Consider the following 23,699-nt stretch of genomic DNA (forward strand, 5'->3'; position numbering starts at 1 on the left):
CCTACACAAGGCTGGAATGGGCTACAAGACCATCGCCAAACAGCTTGGTGAGAAGGTGACAACAGTTGGTGCGATTATTCGCAAATGGAAGAAACACAAAAGAACTGTCAATCTCCCTCGGCCTGGGGCTCCATGCAAGATCTCACCTCGTGGAGTTGCAATGATCATGAGAACGGTGAGGAATCAGCCCAGAACTACACGGGAGGATCTTGTCAATGATCTCAAGGCAGCTGGGACCATAGTCACCAAGAAAACAATTGGTAACACACTACGCCGTGAAGGACTGAAATCCTGCAGCGCCCGCAAGGTCCCCCTGCTCAAGAAAGCACATATACATGCCCGTCTGAAGTTTGCCAATGAACATCTGAATGATTCAGAGGAGAACTGGGTGAAAGTGTTGTGGTCAGATGAGACCAAAATCGAGCTCATTGGCATCAACTCAACTCGCCGTGTTTGGAGGAGGAGGAATGCTGCCTATGACCCCAAGAACACCATCCCCACCGTCAAACATGGAGGTGGAAACATTATGCTTTGGGGGTGTTTTTCTGCTAAGGGGACAGGACAACTTCACAGCATCAAAGGGACGATGGATGGCGCCATGTACCGTCAAATATTGGGTGAGAACCTCCTTCCCTCAGCTAGGGCATTGAAAATGGGTCGTTGATGGGTATTCCAGCATGACAATGACCCAAAACACACGACCAAGGCATCAAAGGAGTGGCTCAAGAAGAAGCACATTAAGGTCCTGGAGTGGCCTAGCCAGTCTCCAGACCTTAATCCCATAGAAAATCTGTGGAGGGAGCTGAAGGTTCGAGTTGCCAAACGTCAGCCTCGAAACCTTAATGACTTGGAGAAGATCTGCAAAGAGGAGTGGGACAAAATCCATCCTGAGATGTGTGCAAACCTGGTGGCCAACTACAAAAAACGTCTGACCTCTGTGATTGCCAACAAGTGTTTTGCCAGCAAGTACTAAGTCATGTTTTGCAGAGGGGTCAAATACTTATTTCCCTCATTAAAATGCAAATCAATTTATAACATTTTTGACATGCGTTTTTCTGGATTTTTTTGTTGTTATTCTGTCTCTCACTGTTCAAATAAACCTACCATTAAAATTATAGACTGATCATGTCTTTGCCAGTGGGCAAATGTACAAAATCAGCTGGGTATCAAATTCTTTTTCCCTCACTGTAGGATAGAGAAATTTTTTTACAGTTGTTTTACTGTAAAGCATGTGGAATTCTCCCTCCCTCCCTCCCTCCCTCCCTCCCTCCCTCCCTTTCTCCTGCCCTCCCTCACTCTCTCTCTCTTCCTCCCTCCCTCCCTCCCTCCCTCACTCTCTCTCCACCCATCCCTCCTTCCCTCTCTCTCTCCACAGAGGCTGGTGTTGATGAACATGCCAGTGGATGAGGACATGTCAGTCCACTTCACCTCCACCTTGATGTCTCTCATCCGCACCGCTCTGGAGATCAAGATCGCACGAGGTCAGGGAATGAGTTGAGTTTAAAACCACCACGCATCACTGCATCTGCATGCGTTTTTCCAGTTTAGACTTGGTCTTCCATCTTGAGCCTGGAGATCCACACAGCCTAGGGCATGCTGGCTTTTGGTCCAGCCCAGTACTGGTAATATACCTTATTCAACATATAAATGGCTTGATCATTGGTTGAGTAGTTGAATCAGGAAATACAGCAACGTTAACCATTTCCCCTGTCTGTGTATAATGGATGAATAAAGATCTATTGTAATGTGGTCCAGGTGGGGAGGACCGAGTAGCTCTGGACACTGAGCTACAGAAGGAGATCAGTGTGATATGGCCATACCTCCCCCAGAAGACCCTGGATGTACTAGTACCCATCAACAAAGGTCAGACCCACACTGGAGAGAGACATGGAGAGGTAGACCTGGGGGGCAGTCAGTCAGTCAATGACTAGCAATCTAATCTAATCTGTGTTTTATAGATTCCGACATGACAGTAGGTAAGATATATGCCTCCATGATGATCATGGACTACTTCAAACAGAACAAAGCCAAGAAGCTGAGAGCACAGCTGGAAGCACAGGTCAGCTATACGCACTATATGAACATTATATACACTGAGTGAGTTTACCCCTGTAGCTCAGTTGGTAGAGCATGGCGGTTGTAACGCCAGGGTTGTGGGTTCGATTCCCACGGGGGACTGGTATGAAAATGTATGCACTCACTACTGTAAGTCGATCTGGATAAGAGCATCTGCTAAATGACGTAAATGTAAAATGTAATGTAAATGAGTGTACTAAACATTTAGGGCTGTCAAAAATAGCGCGTTAACGACGTTAATTAGTTGTTTGCTGTTAATTACGTCAATTTTTTTAACGCATTTCACGCATGCGCAGTGTGACAAATTATTCAGGTCAGGAAAGTGGTTGGGAGCTAGAGGCGAGATGGAGCAAGGTGAGCAAAGTGGGCCTATTGACGGATTCAAATATAAAAAGAATGATGATGGTACAGTTAACAAGTACAAGGTTATTTGCAAGATTTGTAAGAAGGAGTTTCAATTTCACCGGAGCTGTTCAAGCTTGAAGTACCATGTCAACGCCAAACATGCGTTTGCTGGGCCGTCAGATTCAGCAAGTGGTTTGCGCCAGACCACGCTGAATGTTTGCAGGCAATTAACAAAATCAACCTCAGATAATTTGACCAACACAATAGCAAAATGGATTGCAAAGGATTGTAGACCCATTAGCATTGTAGAAGACTCAGGTTTCCTTGATGTTTTGCAAGTGGCGTCTCAAGACTCATTCTATAAGCCACCGTCAAGAGCCACAGTTATGAAGAAAATCCACGAGCTCTATGAAAACGAAAAAGAAAAAAGGAAAGAGGTCTTGGCTCAAGTAAATCATATCGCCCTGACAGGAGACCATTGGACATCAGTGAGTAACAACAATTACCTCGGAGTAACTGCACATTTAATCAGTGACACGTGGGAACTGAAGTCTTTTGCTCTGACTATATTAAAAACTGAGGAGCGTCATTTTGCGGAGGCTTGTAAAGAACAGTTCCTGTCTGTTGCACGTGAGCGGGACATCGTATGCATTTCAGAAAAAAAAATGGTTAGGATTCAGGTGTAATTGCAAATAGTGATTAATCATGATTAATCCACTGAAAATTCTGATTAATTTGATTAAAATTTTTAATCATTTGACAGCCCTATAAACATTATGAACACCTGCTCTTTCCATGACATAGACTGACCAGGTAAATCCAGGTGAAAGCTATGATCACTTATTGATGTCACTTGTTAAATCCACTTCAATCAGTGTAGATGAAGGGGAGGAGACAGGTTAAAGAAGGATTTTAAAGCCTTGAGACAATTGAGACATGGATTGTGTATGTGTGCCATTCAGAGGGTGAATGGGCAAGTCAAAGGATTTATGTGCCTTTAAACAGGGTATGGTAGTAGGTGCCAGGCGCACCAGTTTGTGTCAACTGCAACACTGCTGGGTTTTTCACGCTCAACAGTTTCCCATGTGTATCAAGAATGGTCCACCACCCAAAGGACATCCAGCCAGCTTGACACAACTGTGGGAAGCATTGGAGTCAACATGGGCCAGCATCCATGTGGAACGCTTTCGACACCCTCTAGATTTCATGCCCCGACGAATTGAGGCTGTTCTGAGGGCAAAAGGGAGTACAACTCAATATTAGGAAGGTGTTCTTAATGTTTTGTACACTCAGTGTATATACCTCAGTCCTCTTCTGTATAACATTATCATGGCATCTGGCATCTGTTGACACAACCCAGTGCCTGTAGTGATCTATTGCTTGGTGTGGTCTCCTCTACAGAAGGCCAGTCTGATGCCGTTCCAGCGGCTGGATACCTCGACCCTCTCTGAAGACATTCTGTCCAATGCCCAGCCCCTGCCCTGCATGCCCCACAGTGCCGGCTCCGCCCTGTGAGTCAGTCCTCACTCAGTGTGTGTGCATCCGTGCGTGCGTGCAGGCTTGCTTGCATTCGTGTATGTGTGTGTGCCTTGTGCCTTTAGTAAGTATTTGTGAGCGACCGCCTCAATTTTTTTTACATTGAATAAAAGTAGAGACTCAGAGCTAGAAAATGGTATATCATACACTGCAGTTGAGAAACAATGGGAAAGTAATTCTGTTTTGAGAAATGGCCCTTGAATGTTTTGGTACACCTACTGAAGAGCTCTTCTTTGTCTACACCCATTCAGCATCGTTCACACCCTCTTAAGCCTTAGAACCACCCATCTTTTTAAGGATTCACATGTGAGGCCATGTGGTAAACACATGCTATATCAAATAAAATATAAGTTTATTTGTCACATGCACAGGATACAGAAAGTGTAAACGGTACAGTGAAGTGGTTACTAGCAATATCAAAAACAGAAAGTGTCCAGATAAAAATATTTTATAAATATTTTATCATTATTAGATTACGCTTACCCGACACGCTTGTCTAAGTTGATGGGTCATGTGAAGGAAATGCTTTAACCACCCCCCAGTCACATCTAGCTAAGTGGATGGGTCACTATTGTCTAGACATGTACACATGTTCATGAAATACAATAGATGGCTGTAATCACCCCCAGACACGGCTGGCTAATTTGATGGGTCATGTAATAATCCGGCCGAAGTGGGGTCTTTTGTTTAGACATGTAGCTAGCTAGGTAGCTAGCTAGCAAAACAATGAACCGGCATAATCCCAACTCATACTACTACCAATACAAACATTGTCATAGCTGTAGTATGAATCTGCAGGTAGCTAACAAACTAGGTTCAATGTTAGCTAGCTAACATTAGGCTATAACTAGCAATGCAAATGGATTTCTGATAAATTGATTTGCATTTTAATGAGGGAAATAAGTATTTGACCCCTCTGCAAAACATGACTTAGTACTTGGTGGCAAAACCCTTGTTGGCAATCACAGAGGTCAGACGTTTCTTGTAGTTGACCACCGGGTTTGCACACATCTCAGGAGGGATTTTGTCCCACTCCTCTTTGCAGATCTTCTCCAAGTCATTAAGGTTTCGAGCCTGACGTTTGGCAACTCGAACCTTCAGCTCCCTCCACAGATTTTCTATGGGATTAAGGTCTGGAGACTGGCTAGGCCACTCCAGGACCTTAATGTGCTTCTTCTTGAGCCACTCCTTTGTTGCCTTGGCCGTGTGTTTTGGGTCATTGTCATGCTGGAATACCCATCAACGACCCATTTTCAATGCCCTGGCTGAGGGAAGGAGGTTCTCACCCAAGATTTGACGGTCAATCGTCCTTTTGATGCGGGGAAGTTGTCCTGTCCCCTTAGCAGAAAAACACCCCCAAAGCATAATGTTTCCACCTCCATGTTTGACGGTGGGGATGGTGTTCTTGGGGTCATAGGCAGCATTCCTCCTCCTCCAAACACGACGAGTTGAGTTGATGCCAAAGAGCTCGATTTTGGTCTCATCTGACCACAACACTTTCACCCAGTTCTCCTCTAAATCATTCAGATGTTATAATATAATATGCCATTTAGCAGACGCTTTTATCCAAAGCGACTTACAGTCATGCGTGCATACATTTTTTACGTATGGGTGGTCCCGGGGTTCAAACCCACTACCCTGGCGTTACAAGCGCCATGCTCTACCAATTGAGCTACAATTGGCAAACTTCAGACAGGCCTGTATATGTGCTTTCTTGAGCAGGGGGACCTTGCGGGCGCTGCAGGATTTCAGTCCTTCACGGCGTAGAGTGTAACCAATTGTTTTCTTGGTGACTATGGTCCCAGCTGCCTTGAGATCATTGACAAGATCCTCCCGTGTAGTTCTGGGCTGATTCCTAACCATTCTCATGATCATTGCAACTCCACGAGGTGAGATCTTGCATGGAGCCCCAGGCCGAGGGAGATTGACAGTTCTTTTGTGTTTCTTCCATTTGCGAATAATCGCACCAACTGCTGTCACCTTCTCACCAAGCTGCTTGGCGATGGTCTTGTAGCCCATTCCAACCTTGTGTAGGTCTACAATCTTGTCCCTGACATCCTTGGAGAGCTCTTTGGTCTTGGCCATGGTGGAGAGTTTGGAATCTGATTGATTGATTGCTTCTGTGGACAGGTGTCTTTTATACAGGTAACAAGCTGAGATTAGGAGCACTCCCTTTAAGAGTGTGCTCCTAATCTCAGATTGTTACCTGTATAAAAGACACCTGGGAGCCAGAAATCTTTCTGATTGAGAGGGGGTCAAATACTTATTTCCCTCATTAAAATGGAAATCAATTTATAACATTTTTGACATGCGTTTTTTTGGATTTTTTTGTTGTTATTCTGTCTCTCACTGTTCAAATAAACCTACCATTAAAATTATAGACTGATAATTTCTTTGTCAGTGGGCAAACTTACAAAATCAGCAGGGGATCAAATACTTTTTTCCCTCACTGTACATCTTGTTTGGCCAGCATTGTGTCAAGTCACTCCGGTTCACACTGACCGTGGCGTGTGCAGAAAGTAGCCCATCACTTTTCCCCAACTGATCTGTCGATAGCGCCTGCTAAATTCAGGGCATCAATGTTTTTGAGAAAAATAGCAAAACTTTTGTAGTTCTCGATGGCTAACGTTATATCTTTCAAAAACGGTGCGGTAGAAAGGACTGAGTGTCAACACATACTGAACAGCTCAGGTTATAGACAGAAGCATGCTACATGGCAGACCAATCCAAACTAATCTCTCGGCATGTCCAGCCCATCCATTATCTCAGACAATCATGGCTAGCAGGAAGGTTCCTGTCTTTTCCCATGGCTAAACCAACTAGGCTCGTAATTTAACCATTTTATTAGTATTTATGGATGGAATACAAGTTTGTTATTAAGGCACATGAAAGTTCACATGTTCCAGAAGGCTTTTCTGCCAAAAAACAGATTTTATAAAAAATACATGTTTACGTTCAAATGCCTCTCCTGTGAAGTAGTGACGTGCGACATACGCCTAGTTCCCTGAAACGAGTCACATTTGTGTTTGACAGTATTTCCTGTGTGACTTGCCTCCCTATGTAGGACCAGAGGAGGCCTGGTGGCATTGAGTCCTCTCTCCCCCCAGGACCTGTTCAACGTGCAGCCCATGACCTCTGACACGGACACCAGAAGCCAACACTCCAGGGTAACGACAAGGACCAAGTCCTATGTACTGTAGAAACACATCACAAGAGTACCAGTGGTGGAAAAAGTACCTAATAGTCATACTTGAGTAAAAGTAAAGATACCTTAATAGAAAGTGACTCAAGTAAAAGTGAAAGTCACCTAGTAAAATACTACTTGAGTAAAAGTCTAAAAGTATTTGGTTTTAAATATGCTTAAGTATCAAAAGTAAATGTAATTGCTAAAATATACTTAAGTATCAAAAAGGTAAAAGTAACAGTATAAATATTTTCTAATTCCTTATATAAAGCAAACCAGTTGTCATAATTGTCTTGTTTTTTAAATTTACGGATAGCCAGGGGCATGCTCCAACACTCAGACATCATTTACAAACGAAGCATGTGTTTAGTGAGTCCACCAGATCAGAGGCAGTAGGGATTACCAGGGATGTTCTCTCGATAAGTGTTTGAATTAGGCAATTTTTCTGTCCTGCTAAGCATTCAAAATGTAACGAGTACTTTTGGGTGTCAGGGAAAATGTATGGAGTAAAAAGTACATAATTTTCTTTAGGAATGTAGTGAAGTAAAAGTAAAAATAGTCAGAAATATAAATAGTAAAGTAAAGTACAGATACCCTAAAAAACTACTTAAGTAGTACTTTCAAGTATTTTTACTTAAGTACTTTACACCACTGAGGAGTACTGTACACCACACTAATCTAGCACAAACACCAACTACACAAAGTACACACACAAAGAAGCCTTTATTACATTTAGTAAGCGTACAATGATAGCTCTATAAGGCCCTTTGCTAGGAGCCAAAAGGAAAAAGTCTGCTAAGGGCAAAATATAAAATACAGCGCGTTGAAAACCTAACCTCTTGCGGTAAAGTGCAAAATATCAACCCACACATAGACAACAATGAATCAATGACACTTATCTAATAGTAATGGTTGAATGAAGATACTAGTAGTGGATAGCAGAGCACGGCATTCATGTTTCTATGTGTTTCTGTCCTTGCCTAAATTGTAGTCTGATTAGTGAAGGTTTAAAGGAGATGCAGGCATTCTCACTGTTCATTGTGCTGTTTCTAGGCTGTTTGGTTGAACTGGTCTGCAGTGTTCTGTTTGCCCTATAGGAATGTCATGACTTTGACCCTGGATATCTGTTAGTGTGTGCCTTCTTCTATGTTCTATGTATTATTCACTAGGGAGTAACATGAGTCATGACAAGCTTTAAGGAAAGGTGAACTTGTCTGGCTCAGTGTGTTTGGTGCATCCAGATCTGAACTTGCATGAGTGTGTTTAACAATAGACCCAATAGTTGTTCAATTCTCTTTCTCTTCTCATTTATTGTTTTAGCGATGTGCTTGTGCTTCCGTCTCCTCTTGCTCGCTGACTTTCTCCTCCTGCTTTGCCCAATCTTTCTGGGGTCAGTCTCCTTGTTGTCATTGGTTGCTAATCTGTGGCTCTTTGGCTGGAATGGCTTCTGATTGGTTGGTTATAATGGAATGGCCTAGGTTTGCTCTACCCAATTGCAGAAAGGCCTTGTGAATTCTTACCATGTAACATTGTCTGAAGCCCTCCTTGGCTGGAACCCCAAAATACAGTTAGTCCCTGTATTGAATTGACCAGCCTGATCTACTGTACTCTATCTCGCCCCTCACTCTCTCTCTGTCTCTGGTCTCATATAGGTGAGTGCAGGGGAGTGCAGTGGGTTGATTCCTGACCCACTGGCGCTCCCGTTTGGCAGGGGGCTGTGTGTACGGGCCTCCTCCATGCCTCGTCTGGCTGTAGAGCCACAGGTACTGCCCTCTGACCACACTGACTCCTCCAGGGGCCAGAAGGGCCCGGGCAGCAAGGGGGCTCCAGAGTGTGACATGCATGTCTGTGTGACAGAAGACAATGGTTGTGCCGTTTAGAGAGAAAAAGGGGTTTTATGTGTCTTCCGTTTACTGCTGGCGTGTCTGGAGCGGGATAATCAACATGGATGTTTTTCTAAGGAATGCTAGTGGTTCAGAATGGTGTTTGATTGATCCTGGGTTACTGGTATGTTTTGCCTGACCTCTCTCTCTGTCTTTCTATCCACAATGAGATGAGGAGGAAAATTAGGTGGTCCAAGCGTACTAGTTGACCTGTTAATTTCCTGGAATAGTGAGCATGGATATGAATTAAAAACAGGGAACGCTACATGGATCGCCAGATCAATGGATTTGTTCTAAAGTAATAAAACATATTTTATGGTATTTGTGGGTATTTGGTTGTCTCCTCCTCTGTGTGTATGTCCATGTGCACGTGTGCGTGTGCGTGTGTGTGTGTGTGCGTGCGTGTGTGCTGTGTGTGTGTGTGTGTGTGTGTGTGTGTGTGTGTGTGTGCGTGCGTGCATGTGCATGTGCAGACCGAGATGGCCAGTGGCTCTATGAAGCGGTCCTCGTCCACTGTGGCTGACCAGAGGGTGAATGGCCTGTGGCAGGAGGAGAAGAAGAGTCCTGATAGACTGTACAGACCACGCCACAAGAGCTACAAGGCTGCCGGTCAGTCTCCACTCTCCACTCACGTGACCTCTCTTCTTATCAGTCCCACTGGCATGATGAGTGATGAGGGGTGTTATTAGTGTGTGGTTATTGTATGCTTAAAGAGTTATTCTTCCCTACATTTTCCATTTCTTTTTTATGTCTTTATCCTAAGTGCATCAATGATGATCCACTTGTCAACATACTATTTACTGATCTACAGTGTACTGATAACGTTACCTTTTACTGATCTACAGTGTACTGATAACGTTACTGTTTACTGATCTACAGTGTACTGATAACGTTACTATTTACTGATCTACAGTGATTACTGTAGGCTAATTGTTCGATTTATGGGCGTAAGCATGTAGCCTCAATCCTGTCCTTTGATCATACCCACTCTCTTTATCTGTTGCTGTCCCTCTCTATCCCCCTCTCTCTTTATCTGTTGCTGTCCCTCTCTATCCCCCTCTCTCTTTATCTGTTGCTGTCCCTCTCTGTCCCCCTCTCTCTTTATCTGTTGCTGTCCCTCTCTGTCCCCCTCTCTCTTTATCTGTTGCTGTCCCTCTCTGTCCCCCTCTCTCTTTATCTGTTGCTGTTCCTCTCTGTCCCCCTCTCTCTTTATCTGTTGCTGTCCCTCTCTGTCCCCCTCTCTCTTTATCTGTTGCTGTCCCTCTCTGTCCTCCTCTCTCTGTGCTCCTTGCCATGGTCTTCCTCTTCCTCATCCAGTGTCGCGGTCAGAAAGGAAGAGGCAGTTGGACACGGAGAAGGAGCGCGGAAGGTCTAAAGAGCGCCGCCACCTCCTCTCCCCAGACACGTCCCGCTGTACCTCCGAGGAGAGGAGCCTGCAGCCCTCACGCTCCCCTAGCCGGGCGCGCACACATCACATGGACAAACAGGTAGGCCACACACACACACACACACACACACACACACACACACAGGATGCTTTACCAAGGGAACATATTAAAGACCCATACACCATTAGTCACCGCTGAAGCCACAAACACTTGTTTAGACCATCTAGACCACAAACACATACCCACATTTGAAGAACTGGTAGGCCACATACACACTTTTAAAAAAGGCAGTCAGACATCTGTATTAAATGTGTTTCCACTCCTGTGTCCAGGGCAACAGCTCCGACAGCCCCATCCCCACCTCTGAATCTAGTACACCTAGCCGCCGCCCCCTGTCCCAGACCCCAACGCGCTCCCATCCCCACATCTCCTACTCCCCTCTGGTGTGTCGCACGCACCTTCCCTCAGGGGACGATGATGACGACAGGGGCAGCCCAGAGACTCAAAGGCGGGGGGAGGCCTCCAGAGAGGGGGCAGGGGGAGAGGGACAGAGCGGGGCGAGGGGCCGTCGCCACCAGCAGGGCTCCCCTCCGCGTCGCTACCCGTCGGAGCCCTACCTGGCCCTGCAGGAGGATGAGCACAGTCTGGACCCCACCGGGTTCATGGAGACGCTGACTTTCGAGGCGGCAGTGGCCACCAGCCTGGGACGTGCTAACACGGTCAGCTCCACATCCAGCTCCACCTTCAGTTCCGCTCGACGGGGCTCCAGGAGCGGCTGGCAGGTCCCCAATGGACACTTCCGGAAACGCCTGGCTCAGACCGTCTCTGTTGCGGGCTGTGAGCCACTCAGCGACACAGAAGAGGACGACCGCTGCTAGGAGGAGGAAGAAGTGGAGGCGTAGGAGAGGTGAAGAAGGAGCGTAGGGAGTAAAGAGTAAAAGATGTACTACATTATAAAGGAAAAGGGACATTTGTCACTCTCTTGCATTACTACTGCATACCTGTGTGATTGTAGTATGTTTTCTCAAATGCGAGAGGAGAACAAAAATAAGAACATTGTTTTTCACTTCCTGCAAGTGGAATCCTTTGAAAGTCACACAGAAAATGTACAATAAATATCTACCCACAAATATTTGACTGTGGTTCATTTATATTCTGACTATCAAAAGAAAGATCGTAATAATAAACCTCAAATAGCCTTGGATGTACAGAAAAGAGATTAAATGAATAGAATTGTAATTTGTGTCAATAGGTATTGTCATATCTGAAGGTGTTTCTCTGGCATTGATTCAGTGTTGCTCTTAACAGTGTGTGTGGGGTGTGAATATGAAACTATGTGCAAAATAAGGAGTAACCATATCTTTGAAAGGCATGGTTTTTGTAAATACATGTGGGGTTTTTTCATATAAATATGCCACCAGTACCACTTGATTGTCTGAGTAGGATACATGGCCATAAAGAAGGGTAACTGTCAATGTACTTTATAAATTAATGTAATGTAGTCATGTCTATGTAACAAAATACACCCAAACAATAATTGATCAAGCGTGTGTTTTCAAATTTTAGTAGAGCTGAGTTCGTTTTTGACCTTTTGCACCCTCCACCATTAGATTTCCTATCCCTTTACTGTCTACGAAGGGAACACACTTCTTTAATAAGAATCTATTCATACGTAAACCATGTAACTCCTGTTGTAATTTTTTTAAGGAATAAAACAATGATCAATACAAGCAGAAAAGTACATGGCACATTGTCTTCTGTTGGAAATCTGTATGATTTCTTTTTCTTTTTTTACCAACTTGCAGGACAATGGACAGCAACCAACAATGTCATGAAATGTGATTGCTTTCAATAAAATGATACATTAATTTTCAGAAAAGGAATGCCTAAATATCCAGTGTGATTTGAAAGACAGTGCTTTGTTATGAACAGGACTCTAGAGAACCAAATGACTAGAACTATACCCAGAACATGGCTTCAATACAAACCTTTATTAAGCCAATAGGAAAACCAGCAGATCCTGTGGCTGTCTTGAACCAACCTTTATCTTCTTGATGTACTGTACTATATCTGTTTTTCTTCAGTTGTTACAATATTTTTTGACATTTGACTGATTAATTCCTTGTCATCTTCCGGAATCAATAACTGGCACAGAAACAATCATGAACTTTAGTATTTTCTTCTTCATCAATGTAGCCATCCAGGTTCTCCTCTTCTTCATTAGCCTACCACGTAATCAGTACGTGTCAAAGACCCCCTGCAACTGTATATCTTCTTCCTAGATTGGTTTACATGAATACTGTTTGAACCATTACAGAGGACACACGTAGGAAGATGTTTTCAACACACCTGATTTCACCCGTTATTTAGAATGGTTTACTAATAATGTACAGTACATTTATATCATGCTTTCTGTAGGATTGTGAGAGAACATATCCCTTTCTCCTCACAACATGCTTGGAGGATGGAATAGGATATCTCTGGAATGTTAATTTAAGGTATTTGTATTTGTTTTATTTGCCTGAAAAAGGGTAATGATTCTGTGAAACTCACTTAACCAAAAAACATAGAGAATTGTATCATACGTTCCTGGAATGCAAATAGCTGTTTGGTTTATATGTGTAAAATAGTTGTATATACAGTATGAATAAAGTTTCCTAAATTCCAAGAAAAGTGTCCACAATTGCAGTTATGTGGCTGCTCCTCTCGGTATCTGATGTAGACCAATGGTCAACTCCAATCCTTATACAACTCTCTATAAGGCTCTGAAGACTGGGTAAGGTAAACATTTGTCTGAATGTTGTTTACACTTTACAGTAGACCACTTCAGGGAATAACAATACATGAATTATGAGATGAAACCAACAATTGTGACCTTTGTTGAAGAACAAAATGGTATATAATTCATAACCCCTGAAATAATTCACTATTTGGGTCTTGTGCCAACCACCACTTTTATTTTCCTCGTGTAAGGTTGCATTGCAACCATTTAATGAAAGTGCAAACGCATACTCCTCTCACTCCCCTTCTGACAAAGACAACAACACTAAAACCGTTACGTCATATCCAATGGACGCCGAGTTGTCCTCAGCTCAGGTTGAAAAAGAGAATAATATTGCAAGCTAGCCAGACACTTACTTTATTCGTGAAGTCAGTGGTCTATATTTGTGAAAAATATAGTTTTTCTATCGCTTAATATTGTTATGATAGTTCCTATTTGATTGAACGTTTTTAATTTCAAATCTTAGGCCGAGGAATGAGTGATATTAATCAAGGAAGTCGCTTGCTGGTTAGCCAAAAGCGTTAGCTAGCAGAAGTATCTCGCTTGCTAGCTCTTTGTTTTGACTGTGATGGTCTGATGATGTTGAATAGCTTGGACAGCTGATGGGTCTCGAGCTAGTGTTCGTATGAACATGTATATGATGTTTTAATAGGTTGTTAAACAGTATTTAATGTGTAATAACATTACTTCTGCGACGAGGGGAGGAGACATTTGGTTGTAAACGAACAATAGCAAGTTTACAAGCTAGCTAAACAACGAGGGACTGAGAAGTGGACATGGGCAATTGTCTGAAATCGCCGACGTCGGACGATATATCTTTGCTTCACGAATCCCAGTCCGACAGAGCAAGTTATGGGGAGGCAGACCCGGATTTGGAGCCACCTCCGCCTTACCAGGTCAGACTTTAGCTACTGGTGTTAAAGCTAGAATCTTTAGTTGCTACATACATTTTGGGACTTATTATGTAGCTATACACTGATTCTTAAAGAATATAACTTATAAATGCCTCATGAGCTTAGAACCCAAAATATACTCTTGTTTTGTTTATAAACAATGTAGCTAAATGTAAACAAACACTGTATAGCCTCTAAACATGGTTATAATTATAATTTTGATATCGTGGAGGGTCAGTCCTTATTGTATCCATAGCTCTGTCAATTCATTTGAGAGGGGTTCCATTTCTCCAGGCCCATCCCTCAGATTTTTACCAAAACGGAGGCGTGGTAACACTTTGTTATTGTTTCAATTAAGGACTCTAGCTTTAAGTATTGCTATGCGAATTGACAGAATCATGCAAGACATTTACATTTTAGTCATTTAGCAGACGCTCTTATCCAGAGCGATTTACAGGAGCAATTAGGGTTAAGTGCCTTGCTCAAGGGCACATCGTCACCTAGTCGGCTTGGGGATTAGAACCAGCGACCTTTCGGTTACTGGCACAACGCTCTTAACCACTAAGCTACCTGCCGCCCCTGGGGGTCAAGTGCATTGAACATCTTTAGAAAACCTGGTCAAATATGTCCTAATTATTTAGCTAGATTATTTATTTTATTTTATATGATTGCATACCATTTCTGACTCATTCATCTAGGGATAGTTTCAAGTTACACTACCGTTCAAAAGTTTGGGGTCACTTAGGAATTTCCTTGTTTTCCATGAAAACATACATGAAATGAGTTAGAATACTAAATATAGCAAAATGAATAGGAAATGTAGTCATTGACAAGGTTAGAAATAATGATTTGTAATAGAAATAATAATTGTGTTCTTCAAACTTTGCTTTCGTCCACCATGCTTGACAGATGGCATCAAGCACTCCTCCAGCATCTTTTCATTTGGTCTGCGTCTCACAAATGTTCTTCTTTGTGATCCGAACACCTCAAACTTCGATTCGTCTGTCCATAACACTTTTTTCCAATCTTCTTCTGTCCAGTGTCTGTTCTTTTGCCCATCTTAATCTTTTCTTTTTATTGGCCAGTCTGAGATATGGCTTTTTCTTTGCAACAAGGCCTAGAAGGTCAGCATCCCGGAGTCGCCTCGTCACTGTTGATGTTGAGACTGGTGTTTTGTGGGTACTATTTAATGAAGCTGCCAGTTGAGGACCTGTGAGGCGTCTGTTTCTCAAACTAGACACTCTAATGTATTTGTCCTCTTGCTCAGTTGTGCACTGGGGCCTCCCACTCCTCTTTCTATTCTGGTTAGAGACAGTTTGCACTGTTCTGTGAAGGGAGTAGTACACAGCGTTGTACGAGATCTTCAGTTTCTTGGCAATTTCTCGCATGGAATAGGCATCATTTCTCAGAACAAGAATAGACTGACGAGTTTCAGAAGAAAGTTATTTGTTTCTGGCCATTTTGAGCCTGTAATCGAACCCACAATTGCTGATGCTCCAGATACTCAACTAGCCTCAAGAAGGCCAGTTTTATTACTTCTTTAATCAGCACAACTGTTTTCAGCTGTGCTAACATAATTGCAAAAGGGTTTTCTAATGATCAATTAGCCTTTCAAAATGATAAACATGGATTAGCAAACATAACGTGCCATTGGAACACAGGACTGTCAGGGTTGAGTGTAGAGGGAACGTGGAATCACACGCAGGACACAGAGATTCAAAAAACAGATGTCTTTAGTGAAGTCCGACAGTACAAGCCAACACGGCAACAGGCCACAGGCGAAACATACGCACACTGGAATGTCCAAAGCAAATGCGCACAACGTGCAGGACTCTCTTAAACAAAACGAAATACAGAGAGCACAGAACAGCGGACCAACAACAACACGTGACATCGAACAATTACACACAACACCTGACCAAACACAAGAGAACTAAATAGGGTGCCTAATGAACACTTAACAATGAACAGGTGTAACAAACAGACAAAACCAATCTAACAAGAAACATCGAACGGTGGCAGCTAGTACTCCGGAGACGACGACCGCCGAAGCCTGCCCGAACAAGGAGCCGCCTCGGCCGAAACCGTGACAAGGACTGATGGTTGCTGATAATGGGCCTATGTAGATATTCCATTTGTATATATATGTATTTCTGATCAATTTTATGTTATTTTAATGGACAAAAAAATTGGTTTTCTTTCAAAAACAAGGACATTTCTAAGTGACCTCAAACTTTTGAACGGTAGTGTAATAGTTGCAGTCAAATGTGTAGTTTTAACAGCTAGGCTACTTCAGATGAGCCACAATAAAATATTTAAAGGGAAAAGGAATAGGGTTGCACTGAAATTCTTGTTTTCATAGGTAGGCCTATTTGCAACTGATTGTTATGGGTCTGAGTTTTCACATATCAATAGTTGAACATACCCAGTCACACAAAGAGAAAAAAACACACAGCACTTTTGTTGCCCAAATGCTTTTCAATCTCACAAAAGTGTTCTAAACAGGCTTGCCAAGAATGTCCAGACTGGGCAGTTTTTTCTGGCTGCTTTATCCATGGCAGGGTGTGTGTTTTGGCTCGTCACAGCGTAGAACACACAGCATGATAGACTCCTACTTTCTCCTTGTTGTATCACACTTTCATGTAGGCCTCACACACAACTCCACCTCAAATCACCCAAAACTAGATAGCTGCCGAGTCATACGCTGGCTGCCCAAAAGTAGTGTAATTGTTGATGTATTGAATGTCTGTTGATGTATTGGATTTGCCGTGCCAGTGTTTCTGCTACTTTAATTTCCAGGTTCCCTCTGGCAACAACATTGTCAATTGAAACCATTACAAGACACACTCTTATGGGCGGGGTGGAACTGATGATGTATGTGTATAAACCCTGGATGACTGACAGGTGGCGCTGTGTTGAAGCCACCGCACATCCAACTTGGTATTCCTCCTCAATTATACAAATTATTTTGGAAGATTTAGAAATGCATTTATTAATGTCTATATATGTTTTTGACACATTTATTCTATTACAGACACTTTAGTGCATACTTTTAAATTATATTATGTGAGCTAAACATGAAAAAGAAAATTAACAAAAATATAAAAACATTTTCCTTGAAGGATATTTTTTTTTGGATTACTAATGTTACTGTTCCCACTACAACAACAAAAATACTTAAATACATGTAATTTTGTCATTGAACCATTTAATTGAGATACTGTAGAATTCCATTCATTCCTATGGAGGACTGCTCCTACTAGGGAATGCCAATATGGTGGCTTCATAGCCTCTCAATGGCCAATACATAGCGTCAGCAATCCAGGGTTTATACAGTGGGGAGAACAAGTATTTGATACACTGCAGATTTTGCAGGGTTTCCTACTTACAAGGCATGTAGAAGTCTGTAATTTTTATCATAGGTACACTTCAACTGTGAGAGACGGAATCTAAAACAGAAATCCAGAAAATCACATTGTATGATTTTTAAGTAATTAATTTGCATTTTATTGCATGACATAAGTATTTGATACATCAGAAAAGCAGAACTTAATATTTGGTACAGAAACCTTTTTTGTTTGCAATTACAGAGATCATACGTTTCCTGTAGGTCTTGACCAGGTTTGCACACACTGCAGCAGGGATTTTGGCCCACTCCTCCATACAGACCTTCTCCAGATCCTTCAGGTTTCGGGGCTGTCGCTGGGCAATACGGACTTTCAGCTCCCTCCAAAGATTTTCTATTGGGTTCAGGTCTGGAGACTGGCTAGGCCACTCCAGGACCTTGAGATGCTTCTTACGGAGCCACTCCTTAGTTTCCCTGGCTGTGTGTTTCTGGTCGTTGTCATGCTGGAAGACCCAGCCACGACCCATCTTCAATGCTCTTACTGAGGGAAGGAGGTTGTTGGCCAAGATCTCGCGATACATGGCCCCATCCATCCTCCCCTCAATACGGTGCAGTCGTCCTGTCCCCTTTGCAGAAAAGCATCCCCAAAGAATTATGTTTCCACCTCCATGCTTCACGGTTGGGATGGTGTTCTTGTGGTTGTACTCATCCTTCTTCTTCCTCCAAACACGGTGAGTGGAGTTTAGACCAAAAAGCTCTATTTTTGTCTCATCAGACCACACGACCTTCTCCCATTCCTCCTCTGGATCATCCAGATGGTCATTGGCAAACTTCAGACGGGCCTGGACATGTCCTGGCTTGAGCAGGGGGACCTTGCGTGCACTGCAGTATTTTAATCCATGACGGCGTAGTGTGTTACTAATGGTTTTCTTTGAGACTGTGGTCCCAGCTCTCTTCAGGTCATTGACCAGGTCCTGCCGTGTAGTTCTGGGCTGATCCCTCACCTTCCTCATGATCATTGATGCCCCACGAGGTGAGATCTTGCATGGAGCCCCAGACCGAGGGTGAATGACCGTCATCTTGAACTTCTTCCATTTTCTAATAATTGCGCCAACAGTTGTTGCCTTCTCACCAAGCTGCTTGCCTATTGTCCTGTAGCCCATCCCAGCCTTGTGCAGGTCTACAATTTTATCCCTGATGTCCTTACACAGCTCTCTGGTCTTGGCCATTGTGGAGAGGTTGGAGTCTGTTTGATTGAGTGTGTGGACAGGTGTCTTTTATACAGGTAACAAGTTCAAACAGGTGCAGTTAATACAGGTAATGAGTGGAGAACAGGAGGGCTTCTTAAAGAAAAACTAACAGGTCTGTGAGAGCTGGAATTCTTACTGGTTGGTAGGTGATCAAATACTTATGTCATGCAATAAAATGCAAATTAATTACTTAAATATCATACAATGTGATTTTCTGGATTTTTGTTTTAGATTCCGTCTCTCACAGTTGAAGTGTACCTATGATAAAAATTACAGACCTCTACATGCTTTGTAAGTAGGAAAACCTGCAAAATCGGCAGTGTATCAAATACTTGTTCTCCCCACTGTATATGTCATTGGGTGGAACAGCCTTAGGTGGAACAGACCACCCCACCCGGCTTATACAAGGGATCAGTTCAGTTTAGTTGGCCTGTGGATTGACTCTCTGTATGTGTGTTTTTTTCCAGGAGGAGGCCCACATGCCGGTGTACCACCCCACCCCCAGCCAGGCCCGCCTGGCCAGCCAGCTGACTGAGGAGGAGCAGGTCCGTATCGCCCAGCGTATCGGCCTCATCCAGCACCTCCCCCGGGGTGTCTACGACGGAGGACGGGACGGCTCCGAGAAGAAAATCAGAGAGTAAGCATCTGCTTACCGTTGTTTTTATTAATATATTAATATTATTAGTTTACCACTGTTTTTATTCTCTGATGTAATTGATAAAGGTCACTGCTCATGTGACCTGAGCGGGTAAAACTCTGGCCCTAGTTGTAGCATGTAACTCTGTTTGTATAACATAACTAGTGCCCAGAGTTTTTCCTGGTCAGTTAAAGTGCTGAGGAAAAAGTTATCAAAACCACTATTCATAATTTTCTAGGTGTGTGATATGTATGATGGACTTTGTGTACGGGGACCCCATCCGGTTCCTGCCCTGCATGCACATCTACCACATGGACTGTATAGACGACTGGCTGATGAGGTCCTTCACCTGTCCCTCCTGCATGGAGCCTGTGGATGCCGCCCTGCTCTCCACTTACGAGACCAACTGACCCCTAACACAACCCTACCCCCTGCTGCCGAGCTCTGCCTTGCTACCCCCCTATAAACATGCGCACACATACACACACACTTCCACTAGCCCCAACAAACACACACATGCTGCCCCCCTCCCCTCTGCTTTTTACCTTGGGATAAGGAGCAGCACAGTGTCTTGGTCGGTGATGACATACGAGAGAGAGACTATGTAAACACTAGTGATTAACAATGAAAATACTTTGACCCATCCACCCATCACCTGGAACTGGCTCTGAACTGGAACTGAAACTGGCTCTGAACTGGAACTGGCTCTGAACTGAACTGGCTGAGTCATGGTCTGACTGAAAGAAGGCAACATTAGACAACTGTCTACATAGGAGGACAAGCATGCATAATGTGTGTGTCTGTGGTGGACTGGGTTCCTGAGTCAACTGTTTAATACAGTACTTGAACTGGGTTGGTGATGTTATGGTCAGAAGAGGGGGGAGGGGGCTGTTACCGTAGTGATGGCTCACTGCATTGCCACTTGAGCAGGTCTCGGTGGCATCCCATCCCAGCCAATCATTATTCACCATGATTAGTATCTGGGAATGGGATTGGATCATTTTCTGTAATCTGAATTTGGCCACCAGGAGGTATCCTATCAGATTCCTTTAGAAGCCAAAGCTGGCAACAACAAGACGATAACATTACTCATCGGTCTTCTAAAGTCTCAAAATCCTGCACTCTGAATATGATTTAGTAATGGCAAAACAGCCCCAGGAAGCCGGCATGGTGGCACATAATGGTTATCTCTCTACGGACTGAAGCATACCCTGTTTTAGTGTTAGAGTTTCAAAATAAAAGAAGTTACAGAGCATAGCCTCCTTTAGGATTACAAAAACAACAACTAGTATGCACATACACAGTGCAGAAATCACCCAAAGCCCATCCTCTATTAGACTATGATATGTTTAATGGAGAAACACATACTTAGCTTTTGTTTTGTCATTCAGATTTACCATTCTAAATGGCTCCACTGCCATTCCAAATGGCCTGAAGAAGTGTATGAGCTGTATGTCAGTCATCCTGTGTAAGGTTTATAGGTTTTACAATAAGAGGAGTAACATAGCTGTCAGCCAATGTAAAGGGCTCATTTGTGCATGTGCAGGATGATCAGTCTAAAAGTTAGGAATGCTTGCACACACATTAATCTGATCCCGAGATTTGCACTTTACTTATAGGACAATAACGGAAGCATTATATTAATATATATACCTATAACCTTGCACTTTTCAATATTATTTCTTCTTTTCACAGCACAGAAGTTAAGATTGATATTGATAATGCTGTCAATGCTACCATTGGTCACTTATCACGTTGAAGTAAAGTTGAATAGCTGAATATGTATTCATGAATTGTGTGATTCAGTAGTGTGCATCTGCTTTGTTTTGCTTGTCTTGATTCTAGTGTGTGTTTTTGTGTGGAAGTGACTGAGGGAAGGGGACAGAGGTTTGCTTTGTCTCGGATGAGACAATAAGGAATAGGATAATATTTATTCCCTTATTTAGCTTACTTACCTGTATTTTCAATCTTCTCCCACAGTCGTCATTGCGCCCAAAAATGTTTGTTTTGTTTTTTGCTTTTTATATATGTTTGTAGCGTTGCGGTGAATTATTCCCATTACATTTTTTGTTTATATTATATTGATACCCTTTTCTGTATTGATGTTTGTATATCTCCTACCTTTTAGATATATTGTTTGTCATTGTGTTTGTGGGAGATACGTCTTTCCTATTAGAGTTTACACTGCCTTGAGTATGCATCTGCAAACCTCTGTCCCAAAGATATTTGTAAGAGGGAGAAGTTTTCTCTCATAGTTTCACAGTGACATTAAAAGACAACACACGTTTTTCAATTTTTAGCTTTGTTTTGCAGTGTTTTTCAGGACTCTGAAAATAAATGTAATCTCCTGTAATCTTGGTCTTTGAAAGGCCAACCATCCCTCATATTGAAGCTGTAACAAAATAAAAATAAACAAGAAAGCACACATTTTTGTCATGCTTGACTTATTAGTGTTCTGAGATTGTAGTATCTTCTTACACCAGATGTTAGTCAAATGTTACATTTCCCCTTTTATCCTATCAGCACAGTACATCATTATTTCTGATTAGTTTTTTAGCTGCTATAATCATGGCAATGGTGTTTCAAAGTCTCTTGCCACATACGGTATTGTACAAGCCAGGCTTTTATGGCCATCATGATCTGTGCTTTTACAGAAGTGATTAGTTGCGACATGCCTGTTTGTTTCTCAGATTAGACGTTTGACCCAATTAATCGGTATGATCAGCTTAGTTTAGCAATGCTGCAATGCAATCGCCTGACCAGCTTAGACTAGCGGGGTTAATGCCATGGTACGGAGGCAACATTGTACAAAACATGGGCTCTGTCAAAAAAATGACTCTAGTTGCAACATGCTAAATTGCTTGTACTTTTCCTTTAAACTAAATACACCTAATCTGATTTTCTTTGGCAACATAACTAATCTTTGTGGCTCTTTCACTAGTAGTTACACTCAGTATGAGAAACGCGTTTGGGTGCAAGGCCTCAGAATGTATTCAGATCCTTTTTTCATGATGGAGCATTGGTCAGTGGAGGTTCCTCAGAGGAGGAAGGGGAGGGCCATCCTCAGCGAATTTCATAAAAATAAAAATGGTGAAACTTTTAAAAGTTATAATTTTTAGATACAAATATACTAAATATATTCACGTCACCAAATAATTGATTAAAACACTGTTTTGCAATGAAGGTCTACAATAGCCTCAACAACACTCTGTAGGGTAGCACCATGGTGTAGCCGGAGGACAGCTAGTTTCCATCCTCCTCTGGCTACATTGACTTCAATACAAAACCTAGGAGGCTCATGGTTCTCACCCCCTTCCATAGACTTACACAGTAATTATGACAACTTCTGGAGGACGTCCTCCAACCTATCAGAGCTCTTGCAGCATGAACATGTTGTCCACCCAATCAAAGGATCAGAGAATGAATCTAGTACTGAAAGCATAAGCTACAGCTAGCTAGCACTGCAATGCATAAAATGTGGTGAGTAGTTGACTCAAAGAGAGAGAAAGACTATAGTTGAACAGTTTTGAACAAATTAATTTCTTCAAAAATGAAGGAGAAGCAAGAGAGAGTGAGCTAGCTATGTTTCGTTGTTTTTTTTCACTTTTACTTTCACTTACTTAGCTAGCAAATGCAGCTTGCTAATTTAGCCTACTCAAACACCCGGCTCAAACAGAGAGGAATTCTATGTTAGCTAGCTGGCGATGGCTATCCAACACTGGAACTCTTCCAAGTCAAGGTAAGCTTTTGGTTTGATTAATTTATTGCCACCTGGGCCCACCTGCTTGCTAACTGTACACTGTACTGCGTGATTGTAGCGGGTTTACTAATGCATTAGTTCTAGTAGCTATGTTGACTATGACTATGACTTTAGCTAATATGGTGACAACGTTGTAGGCTGTGGTTATGTATGAAGGTTTGGCTTGGAAAGTTTTTTTTGCCTGGTCACAGACAGCTGATATGTTGTGCACTGAAGTCCACAAGCGAAGGGAAAAGGTGAAAGGAGGAGAGCGCGTAGATGCGAGAAGGAATTATACAACGAGAAAAGTGATCATGCTGTTTGTACGTGGCTGCTATGAAAGTGAACTGTGTTTACGTGTAATCAGGGGTGTATTCATTCCGCCGTTTCTTAAACGGAAGCAAACGGAACGAAACGGTGATAAACATACCTGAATTTGTCTAATAGAAACTCTTGTTTGCAACTGTCTGACTAATGATTACACCCTAGATCAGCTAGATGCAGCAAAAGTGTGCAAGGCGGAATTGAATGTGTCACTGTCTGTCATCTTGATTACTTTAATTTTTCTCTTGACCTGTGCACCTACATTGCAAACTAGGCTAGGTTGTAGCAACCTCATGATGGATGTAGAGAAAATGTG

The 23,699-nt window shown here is 42.7% G+C and overlaps 2 protein-coding genes across 6 annotated transcripts in view; both read left to right on the forward strand.

Moving 5' to 3' along the window:
• The window catches only part of LOC121535336 (voltage-dependent R-type calcium channel subunit alpha-1E), a 63,993-nt gene extending 50,919 nt beyond the window's left edge, over positions 1-13,074 (forward strand). For 4 of the 5 annotated variants that reach the window (XM_041842301.2, XM_041842303.2, XM_041842302.2 and 1 more), the window contains 9 exons: positions 1,376-1,493; positions 1,756-1,863; positions 1,959-2,059; positions 3,823-3,932; positions 7,022-7,124; positions 8,794-8,904; positions 9,498-9,633; positions 10,342-10,511; positions 10,745-13,074. In XM_041842301.2, coding sequence (XP_041698235.1) covers positions 1,376-1,493; positions 1,756-1,863; positions 1,959-2,059; positions 3,823-3,932; positions 7,022-7,124; positions 8,794-8,904; positions 9,498-9,633; positions 10,342-10,511; positions 10,745-11,290 — 1,503 coding nt within the window. In that variant the 3' untranslated portion in view covers positions 11,291-13,074. The remainder of the gene's footprint in view (positions 1-1,375; positions 1,494-1,755; positions 1,864-1,958; positions 2,060-3,822; positions 3,933-7,021; positions 7,125-8,793; positions 8,905-9,497; positions 9,634-10,341; positions 10,512-10,744) is intronic. The other variant, XM_041842304.2, reaches the window with a different exon arrangement.
• Positions 13,075-13,460: 386 nt separating this feature from the next.
• Positions 13,461-21,745, forward strand: LOC121535335 (RING finger protein 11). The gene is made up of 3 exons (XM_041842300.2): positions 13,461-14,090; positions 19,151-19,320; positions 19,559-21,745. The coding sequence occupies exons 1-3, from the start codon at positions 13,971-13,973 to the stop codon at positions 19,728-19,730; spliced, it is 462 nt and encodes a 153-aa protein (XP_041698234.1). The 5' UTR covers positions 13,461-13,970; the 3' UTR covers positions 19,731-21,745.
• Positions 21,746-23,699: the final 1,954 nt, after the last annotated feature.

The sequence above is a fragment of the Coregonus clupeaformis genome, chromosome 21 (genome assembly GCF_020615455.1).
Source record: "Coregonus clupeaformis isolate EN_2021a chromosome 21, ASM2061545v1, whole genome shotgun sequence".
NCBI lineage: Eukaryota > Metazoa > Chordata > Actinopteri > Salmoniformes > Salmonidae > Coregonus > Coregonus clupeaformis.

Excerpts from the sequence above, each read along its gene's own strand:
- LOC121535335 (XM_041842300.2), top strand. The coding sequence starts at position 13,971 with ATGGGCAATTGTCTGAAATCGCCGACGTCGGACGATATATCTTTGCTT. Across the intron at positions 14,091-19,150 it reads AGCCACCTCCGCCTTACCAG|GAGGAGGCCCACATGCCGGT; the intron begins GTCAGACTTTAG and ends GTTTTTTTCCAG. Across the intron at positions 19,321-19,558 it reads TCCGAGAAGAAAATCAGAGA|GTGTGTGATATGTATGATGG; the intron begins GTAAGCATCTGC and ends ATAATTTTCTAG.